The sequence below is a fragment of the Argentina silus genome (assembly GCF_951799395.1).
Source record: "Argentina silus genome assembly, chromosome: 14".
Taxonomy (NCBI): domain Eukaryota; kingdom Metazoa; phylum Chordata; class Actinopteri; order Argentiniformes; family Argentinidae; genus Argentina; species Argentina silus.
In genome coordinates this window covers 20,440,313-20,449,941 of record NC_139668.1, presented here as the reverse complement: position 1 = coordinate 20,449,941, position 9,629 = coordinate 20,440,313, and the positions used below count along the sequence as shown (strand labels likewise).

Genomic DNA, 9,629 nt, shown 5'->3' with positions numbered 1-9,629 from the left:
GAGAGAGAGAGTAGAGAGAGAGAGGGAGTAGAGAGAGAGGGAGAGAGAGAGAGAGAGAGTAGAGAGAGAGGGAGTAGAGAGAGAGGGAGAGAGGGAGTAGAGAGAGAGAGAGAGAGAGTAGAGAGAGAGGGAGTAGAGAGAGAGAGGGAGTAGAGAGAGAGGGGCGAAGACAAGAGCTTTAGACCTACTTCTTCCTGCTCCTTCCCATCCTCCTATTTCTACCTCCACCAGCCTCCCCTGGTGTAGATGAATGTGCGTTGTTGATATGACTCCTGGGTCAGGGGTCAGAGAACACACTCCTCCAGCAGGATCAACGCTTTATTCTGTTCTTAGTGCAGTAAACAGTTATGTTTATATACTTTTTTTTTTCAACACCATTTCACTTAACAAATAAAAATAGCACAAGACAATTTGACATGCATCTCAGGTAAACAGCTACTGAAGTTGAAATTAATAATAATAATAATAATAATAAATATACACACACACACCAGTATTTCCCAGTACCAAAACATTGGGGTTACCAAAACAGTAACAAAACAAATAAATACACCAAACAAGGCTGGATGTTATACCATGTTTAGTTTGGAGAAACTGTTCTCTGGAATTTCACTTTTCCTTTTCCTATAAATAAAAAGCTTTAGCCATCATGATCACACATGGAGAACAGATTGGTCAGGACCTGTCAGGACCTGTCAGGACGGCCGGAACCTGTCAGAACCTGTCTGGACCTGTCTGGACCTGTCAGGACGGCCGGAACCTGTCAGAACCTGTCAGAACCTGTCTGGACCTGTCTGGACCTGTCTGGACCTGTCTGGACCTGTCTGGACCTGTCAGGACCTGTCAGGACGGCCGGAACCTGTCAGAACCTGTCAGAACCTGTCTGGACCTGTCTGGACGGCCGGAACACACCATGGCCCCAGAAATGAGATGAACAGACAGGACAGACCTGTCACATGGGTGGTTAGCCACAGACACACAGAGCCCTGCCCCTCCCAGTACAGACACACAGAACTCCGGCCCTCCCCCTCGCAGTACAGACATACAGAGCCCCACCCCTCCCAGTACAGACACACAGAGCCCCCCCCCCCAGTACCGACACATGGAGCCCCACCCCTCCCCCTCCCAGTACAGATACACAGAGCCCCACCCCTCCCCCTCCCAGTACAGACACACGGAGCCCCACCCCTCCCCATCCCATTATGATGGAACAACTGACATGAAATATAACTGACAGGTAACATCCTAACTCTCCTCTAGCGAGTCACAGGTCTGTCCCTAAGTTTTGTGCCTAGGTTCTGTCCCAAGGTTCTGTCCCAAGGTTTTGTGCCTAGGTTCTGTGCCTAGGTTCTGTCCCAAAGTTTTATGCCTAGGTTACGTCCCAAGGTTCTGTGCCTAGGTTCTGTCTTGTACCATCTCACACTAAACCTTTATTCCATATCCCAATATTCAGTCATCTGTACCATTTCACAGTACCATCATTTTTTACATAAAAAGGCAGCTTATTTATTCTGCTTCACCCCAAGAAGACTGTTAGTCAGTGGGACGGAAGCAGGTGGGTGGTGGCTGGTGATTGGGTGTTTGGGTGGTGGTTGGTGATTGGGTGGTTGGGTGGTGGTTGGATGGTTTTTTTGGTGGCTGGGTGGTTGGGTGGCTGGGTGGTGATTGGGTGGTTGGGTGGTTGGTTGGTGGCTGGGTGGTGATTGGGTGGCTGGGTGGTGGTTGGGTGGTTGGATGGCTGTTAGGTGGCTGGGTGGTGGTTGGGTGGTTGGATGGCTGTTAGGTGGTTGGGTGGTGGTTGGGTGGTTGGTTGGTGGTTGGTTGGTTGGGTTGGTGGTTGGGTTGGTTGGGTGGTGGTTGGTTGGGTGGTTGGTGGCGGTTGGGTAGTTGGGTGGCCCCCTCCGTTCCTCTCTGTCTGCCTGTGTGTCAGGAAACCTACAACAACACTTACTCACAGGTGCAGGTGTTGCTATGGAGGCCATTCTAGAGAGAAGGGTTCTAGAACTGGAACTCTCCACAGAAAAGGGTTCTAGAACTGGAACTCTCCAGAGAAGGGTTCTAGAACTGGAACTCTCCACAGAGAAGGGTTCTAGAACTGGAACTCTCCAGAGAAGGGTTCTAGAACTGGAACTCTCCAGAGAAGGGTTCTAGAACTGAACTCCAGAGAGGAGGTTCTAGAACTGAGCTCCTCAGTGTTCTAGAACGGAACAGCCCAGATAGAATGTTCTAGAAACGGAACAAGGGAAGGTGGGGTAGGGGCGGGGTTGGGGCTCCTAGTACCATCAGATAAACGCACCCAGGCTGTACCGCAAGTCTGTGATGTCAGCTAATACAAACAGCCGTTTCCATAAACACACTTTAAGCTCTTTAACACTCAGAAGGTACAGAAGTCACACCCTCCCTCCCTCCCTCCCACAAGAGAGAAATGGAAGGGTGAGCTTAAACAGGGACGGTCCATGTTCAGAATAATAGTGGTACCATCAACACCATAGTGTCCTTTAGTTAGAGTGGTACCACCAACACCCTAGGGTTCTGGAGCGGGTCCAGTCTTCAGCAGAGCACCAGCAGTTCGTCATCGCTGCTCTCGGTCTTGCCGGTGGCCTCCAGACAGACGTCTGGGATCTGGGCCGTGTGGACCATCCCACAGTGTTCACACGGCCCGTCCCGATTGGCCGATCGGGACCTATGGGCGGGGATGAGGGGCGGGGCTAGCCCAGCCTCTAGCCCCGCCTCCAAGAGCGGCCGAGAGCTCTCATTGGCGGAGTCCGTATCCGAGGCGACGTCGGAGATGGGGATGAGCAGCTCCACGTCGTCTTCGTCCTCCCTGCTCCCTCCTCCTCCTCCTCCTCCTCTTCCTCCTCCTCCCCCCCCCCCTCCCCCTCCGTGCTCCAGCTGCCGCAGGGGGCTGTGGTTCTGGCTGCAGGAGGAGGAAGAGCGCCCTCCGAAGGTGAAACGCATCCATCGCAGGCTGCGGCTCATCCGACTCAGGGCGGAGCTAAGCTGGCTCTGGCTCCTCCCCCCCGTCACGGGCCCGCCCCCGGCACTCAGAGGCTCCGGACTTCCTCCGGAACCAGAACTCTCCGTGGGGCCGTCGACCACGGCTGGGCTGTTGGCCCTGGACCGCTCCCTGGGTCTGTCCCGGTCCCGGGGACGGTCCCGATCCTGGGGGCGGTCCCGAGGGCGGTCCCTGCTGGGGGGCGGGGCAGCGAGGGGGCTGGCGGAGACTGACACGATGGCCTCCACGGCGGAGGCCGGGGGCGTCTTCAGAGGCAGGGGAGGCACCAGCCCCCCCACAGCCCCGGGGACCTCCCTCCTCCGGTCCCCCTCTCCCTCCGGGTCGTCAGAGTCCAGTGGGAGGAGGCCCCAGTGGGGCCCGGTCCTGTCCGCCTCACGCCCCGCCCCACCTCCGGTACCGCCACCTCCGGTACCGTTGTTGTCCTCGGCGTCGGCCGACACCAGAGCAAGCGACCCGGAGCGCCGCGACCTTGTGAAGTTGAAGAGGCGGCGCCAGAGGTTGCCGTGGCGACCAGAGGTGGGCAGGCGGATGGAGGTGAAGCCCAGCTGGGAGCGGACGGCCAGGCGGAGGTTCTCTAGGACGGAGGCCTGCACACACACACACACACACACACACACACACACACACACAGGGAAACAACAGTTAGTACAGTTTGAGATGTACAGTTAGGTCCGAAAATATTTGGACAGTGACACAATTTTCACAATTTGTCACAATTTTGTCTCTGTACATCACCACAATGGATTTGAAATGAAACAATCGAGATGCAATTGAAGTGCAGACTTTCAGCTTTAATTCAAGGGGTTGAACAAATATATTGTATGAAACGTTTAGGAATTGCACCCATTTCTATACACAGTCCCCTATTTTCAGGGGCTCAAATGTAATTTGACAAATTAACATATTTTTTAATACTAACATTGTATTTATGATTTTGTCGAGAACCCTTTGCAGGCAATGACTGCCTGAAGTCTGGAACCCATGGACACCAAATGCTGGGTTTCCTCCGTTGTGATGCTTGGCCAGGCCTTCACTGCAGCTGTTGTTGTTGTTGTTTGTTCGTGGGTCTTTCTGCCTTTAGTTTTGTCTTCATCGGCTCGGTCAGGTTGAGATCAGGTGACTGACTCGGCCATTGCAGAATATTCCACTTCTTTGCCTTAAAAAACTCCTGGGTTGCTTTCGCAGTATGTTTTGGGTCATTGTCCATCTGTACTGTGAAGCGCCGTCCAATCAACTTTGCTGAATTTGGCTGAATCTGAGCAGACAGTATTTCCCTAAACACTTCAGAATTCATCTGGCTGCTTCTGTCTTCTGTCACATCATCAATAACCACTAGTGACCCAGTGCCATTGGAAGCCATGCATGCCCATGCCATCACACTGCCTCCACCGTGGTTTATAGATGATGTGGTATGCTTCGGATCATGAGCACTTCCAAGCCTTCTCCATACTTTTTTCTTCCCTTCATTCTGGTACAGGTTGATCTTAGTTTCATCTGTCCAAAGAATGCTGTTCCAGAACTGGGCTGGCTTTTTCTGATGTTTTTTGGCAAAGTCTAATCCAGCCTTTCTATTCTTGAGGCTAATGAAAGGTTTGCACCTTGTGGTGAACCCTCTGTATTTGCTCTCGTGAAGTCTTCTCTTTATGGTAGACTTGGATAATGACATGCCGACCTCCTGGAGAGTGTTCTTCACTTGGCTGGATGTTGTGAAGGGGTTTTTCTTTACCATGTGAAGGATCCTGTGATCATCCACCACTGTTGTCTTCTGTGGACATTCAGGCCTTTTTGTGTTGCTGAGCTCACCAGTACATTCTTTTTTTCTCAGAATGTACCAAACTGTTGATTTGACCACTCCTAATGTTGCCGCTATCTCTCTGATTCTTTTGTTTTTGCAGCCTAAGGATGGCCTGTTTCACTCGCATTGAGAGCAACAGCGTCCAAATGCAAATGGCACACTTGGAATCAACTCAGACCTTTTACCTGCTTAACTGATAAAGATAAAGATAAATATCTGTCTATGAAACAGCTTTTGAGTCAATTGTCCAATTACTTTTGGTTCCTTGAAAAAGAGGGGGCTACATATTAAAGAGCTGTAATTCCTAAACCCTTCCTCCAATTTGGATGTGAATACCCTCAAATTAAAGCTGAGAGTCGGCACTTTAAGCCCATATTCATATATAACTGTAACTTGAATATGTTTTGGTAAACAGCTAAGGCAACAAAAATTGTCATCAATAACACTTTTCATTGATACAGGGAAAGACTATGGCTTATCAACAGATGATACTAAGTCAATACGTTCTCTTTGGTCAAATGAGGTGTGTGTGTGTGTGTGTATGTGTGTGTGGGTGGGTGTGTGTGCGGGGGGTGTGTGTCTCACCTGGTTGCCAGAGCAGACAGGGAAGTCTTCCACAGGGGGGATGAGACCTTGAGCGATCAGCTGACCATACGAGGGCGGGGCCTCTCTCCTCAGCAGCTCCGCCTCCACCCGGGACAGCTGGGGTCTCAAAGGACCTGCAGACAACCAATCAGATCAGTTAGAGGGAGGGAACAGCAATAATATCAGTTAGAGGGAGGGAATAGCCAATTAGATCAGGTTAGAGGGAGGGAACAGCCAATCAGATCAGATCAGATCAGTCACATTGGACAGTAACCAGTTGTGCTACCAGTTTACCACCAAGGCTGTGTGTGTGTGTGTGTCTACCTGGGTACTACCAGCCCTGTGTGTGTGTGTCTACCTGGGTACTACCAGCCCTGTGTGCGTGTGCGCGCTGTGCGTGTGTACCCACCTGCGTTCGAACATCCTGAGGGAGTACAGCTTGCAGGTGCATCCCAGCGCGATGACCAGCAGCAGGCCGCAGATGAGGGAGCCGATGACGGCGGCGGTGATGACCCGCGTGGGGACGACCACGGGACAGCTCTCCTCGTCACTGCCGTCCCCGCAGTCGTCCTGCGCGTCACACACCCAGCTCTCAAACACGCAGCGGTTGTTCTTGCAGTGGAAGTTCCCCGGCTGGCAGAAGAAGCAGTTCTTCTCGTCGGAGCCGTTGGGGCAGCGGTTCTGGTAGTTGCAGCGGTCCGAGCGGGGGTAGCAGGCGCCGCTGCGGGAGCACGGGAACTCCTCCTCCTGGCAGGCGGAGCAGTTGGCCTCGTCACGCCCGTTGGGACAGTGCCAGTAGCCATCGCAGCGCTGCTGCTCCGTGTAGCACCCCCAGTTCCCCCCGCAGGGGACCTCCCACGGCAGGCAGAAGCCCTCCACCTGGGGTGTAGAGGAGGAGGGGTAGAGGAGGAGGAGGAGGAGGGGTAGAGGAGGAGGAGGAGGGGTGGAGGAGGAGGGGTAGAGGAGGAGGAGGAGGAGGAGGGGTAGAGGTGGAGGAGGAGGGGTAGAGGAGGAGGAGGAGGAGGGGTAGAGGTGGAGGAGGAGGGGTAGAGGAGGAGGAGGAGGGGTAGAGGAGGAGGAGGAGGAGGGGTAGAGGTGGAGGAGGAGGAGGGGGAGAGGAGGAGGAGGGGTGGAGGTGGAGGTGGAGGAGGAGGAGGGGTAGAGGTGGAGGAGGAGGAGGGGTAGAGGTGGAGGAGGAGGAGGGGTAGAGGAGGAGGGAGGAGGAGGGGTAGAGGTGGAGGAGGAGGGGTAGAGGAGGAGGAGGAGGAGGGGTAGAGGAGGAGGAGGGGTGGAGGAGGAGGAGGAGGAGGGGTAGAGGAGGAGGAGGGGTGGAGGAGGAGGAGGAGGAGGGGTAGAGGAGGAGGAGGAGGGGGTGATGTTAAGAAACTAGAAAAAGGAAGTTGCAGAAGAAACATCTGCAAAGTTTTTATTCTATAGTATTATATTATTATAGTAGTATTATAGTAGTATTATAGTAGTATAGTATTATAGTAGTATTATAGTATTATAGTAGTATAGTATTATAGTAGTATAGTAGTATTATAGTATTATAGTAGTTTGTTAGTTGCTAAAGTTTCAAGTTATTATTTCAAATTCAATCATGAGCACAAAACCACCATTTGTACGTGATGTTGATCTCTAACCCTAACACCCCTCCCCTCCTCATCCCTCCATCCTCATCCCTCCCCCCTCCATCCTCCCATCCCCTCCCCATCCCTCCATCCTCATCCCTCCCCCCCTCCATCCTCCCATCCCTCCCCTCCTCCCTCCCCCCTCCATCCTCCCATCCCTCCCCTCCTCATCCCTCCCTCCATCCTCCCATCCCTCCCTCCCTCTCATCCCTCCCTCCCCCCCTCCTCATCCCTCCCTCCCCTCCCCCCCTCCTCATCCCTCCCTCCCCTCCCCCCCTCCTCTCATCCCTCCCTCCCATCCCTCCCTCCCCCCCCCATCCCTCCCTCCCTCTACCTGGTATGTGGCATTGAAGCCCCTGGCGGCGTTGATCTTGTCGGCGTAGAAGTGGACGCGTAGTTGCCCTGACGACGAGACGACGGCCACGGGGGCGCGGGAGTCGAAGGCGGTGAGGACGCGGAGGAGGTGGCGAGGGTTCTCCTCCAGGCCGTCATACACCTTGACGTAGTCCCCGTACCCGGGTACCGTCCAGCTTGAAGTCCGTGAAGCGCAGGATCACCTGACAGAGAGAGAGACAGGGTCAGTCAGTCAGACAGTCAGTCAGTCAGTCAGTCAGTCTTATGTTTTATCTGTTTCGATCACAACTGGGCTCCTCCTCCTCAGACCCAGACAGTGGTTAGCGTTAGCTACAGACCTAGCGGGGTTAGCGTTAGCTACAGACCTAGCGGGGTTAGCGTTAGCTACAGACCTAGCGGGGTTAGCGTTAGCTACAGACCTAGCGGGGTTAGCGTTAGCTACAGACCTAGCGGGGTTAGCGTTAGCTACAGACCTAGCGGGGTTAGCGTTAGCTACAGTGTGGTGAGCTACAGACCCAGCTGTAGACCAGTGTGGTTAGCGTTAGCGTTGGCGTGGTTACCTTGCGGTGGTCCCCCGTGTCGATCAGCCAGGTGCAGTTGCTCCCGGGGGGTAGAAGTCGGGGTAGTTGGGCGAGGCGAAAGTGCCATAGAAGTTCCGGAGCCACTCCCCGCAGGTGGGCAGGTCGCAGTCGATCTCGTCGCCCAGGTCCTGGCAGTCAATGCTGCCGTCGCATTTGAGGGAGTCGGGCAGGCAGGTGTAGACGCGGGTGTAGCGGGACAGGCAGGGGAACTGGTCGAAGGCGCAGGGCTGGAAGGAGAAGGCGGCGGAGGGGCGGGGCTGGACGCACAGCTCCTCGTCTGAGTTGTCGCCACACTCATCCATGCTGTTGCACTTCCACGACTCCGGGACACACTTCCCGTTGGAGCAGTGGAACTGGTCCTGGTCACAGCTCATCTCCTCTGACCTGCCTGGTGGGGGGGGGGGGGGGGGGGGGGATTATAACAGAGATGCAGAGGCAACACTTTTTCATTGCCGATAGCGATTCTGGGTACTGAGCTCTGGTCGGATGTGAGGTTCTACTGCCGGCCCAAACCCTCGCCTCGCACGTTACTTTACTGATGTCTCGTCTGATCATCACGCCTGCTCATATCAGCCATGAAAATAAAAATGTCACTTTTAAAGCTCATAAAGCGTTTCTTCTTCTTCTTCTTCTCCTCATTATTATTAGTCAATCCTTAACAGAATCAGTTCTAAACAGCCACCAATACATCTGTCTCCCTGACCAGGAGGTGTACTGTTACTGACCAGGAGGTGTACTGTTACTGACCAGGGGAGGGGAGGGGAGGGGAGGAGGAGAGGAGAGGAGAGGAGGGGAGGGGAGGAGGAGAGGGGAGGAGGGGAGGAGAGGGGAGAGGGGAGAGGAGAGAACAAACAAAGCAGCTCTTCTCTGTCTGCCTCCTCACACACACACACACACACACACACACACACACACGCAGCAGCAGGACACTTCAGAGCCTAATTATAACCCAGCAGAGAGGCCATAAACAGACCAGCCAATCACACCGCTCCTGTTTCTAGTCTCAATACTGGCGTTCTGGAGGGAGGGAGGGAGGGAGGGAGGGGAGGGAGGGAGTCTCTCTCTCTCAGATGTGTTCCACTTTAGCTGGGAGAGAGGGAGGGAGGAGGGAGGTAATTGGGGAGGGAAGGAGAGGGGGAGAGAGAGAGGGAGGGAGGTAATTAGGGAGGGAGGGAGAGAAGGAGGGAAGGTGGGATGGAGGGAGGAGGGAGGTAATTAGGGAGGGAGGGAGGGAAGGAAGGGTTCTCACCAGCAGGATAAATCCCTGACTAATGAACCTCTGGACCTCTGGCTCCCTGACACCCTGATCACACAGCTACTGCTGCTACTGGGACACAGGCAATTAGTGGCCTGTGTGTGTGTGTGTGTGTGTGTGTGTGTCCCTCCCCTCCCTCAGATATAAATAGATCATCCATCTCAGGAACTAGCTTGAGGCTGGCGAGACCAAACACACACACACACACACACACACACACACACACACACACACACAGTGTGTGTACCTGTTACGTAAGCCAGCCTGAAGCCCTTGCCGCTGAGGCTGGCGTCAGTGTGGAACCTGACCCAGACGTGGTCCTGGGAGGAGATGTAGGGGGCCGGCACCGACGACCCGCACGCCCGGAACCCATCCAGGTTCTTATAGGTCCCGATGGAGATCCAGTCCAACA

The 9,629-nt window shown here is 54.2% G+C and overlaps 1 protein-coding gene and 1 long non-coding RNA gene across 2 annotated transcripts in view; both read right to left on the bottom strand.

Moving 5' to 3' along the window:
- Nucleotides 1-305: 305 nt before the first annotated feature.
- Nucleotides 306-1,027, bottom strand: LOC310814864. The gene is made up of 2 exons (XR_014554600.1): nt 752-1,027; nt 306-692 (listed from the first exon to the last, which is right to left on the bottom strand). It is a non-coding gene; the product is annotated as an uncharacterized lncRNA (long non-coding RNA).
- Nucleotides 1,028-2,478: 1,451 nt separating this feature from the next.
- The window catches only part of lrp12 (low density lipoprotein receptor-related protein 12), a 9,620-nt gene continuing 2,469 nt past the window's right edge, over nt 2,479-9,629 (bottom strand). The window contains 9 exon segments of the mRNA XM_083684849.1: nt 2,479-3,603; nt 5,397-5,516; nt 5,518-5,530; nt 5,806-6,275; nt 7,362-7,544; nt 7,546-7,584; nt 7,942-7,982; nt 7,985-8,350; nt 9,465-9,629. The exon segment at nt 9,465-9,629 is cut by the window's right edge and continues 38 nt beyond it. Of these exon segments, the coding sequence (XP_083540975.1) occupies nt 2,551-3,603; nt 5,397-5,516; nt 5,518-5,530; nt 5,806-6,275; nt 7,362-7,544; nt 7,546-7,584; nt 7,942-7,982; nt 7,985-8,350; nt 9,465-9,629 (2,450 nt within the window). The 3' untranslated portion in view covers nt 2,479-2,550.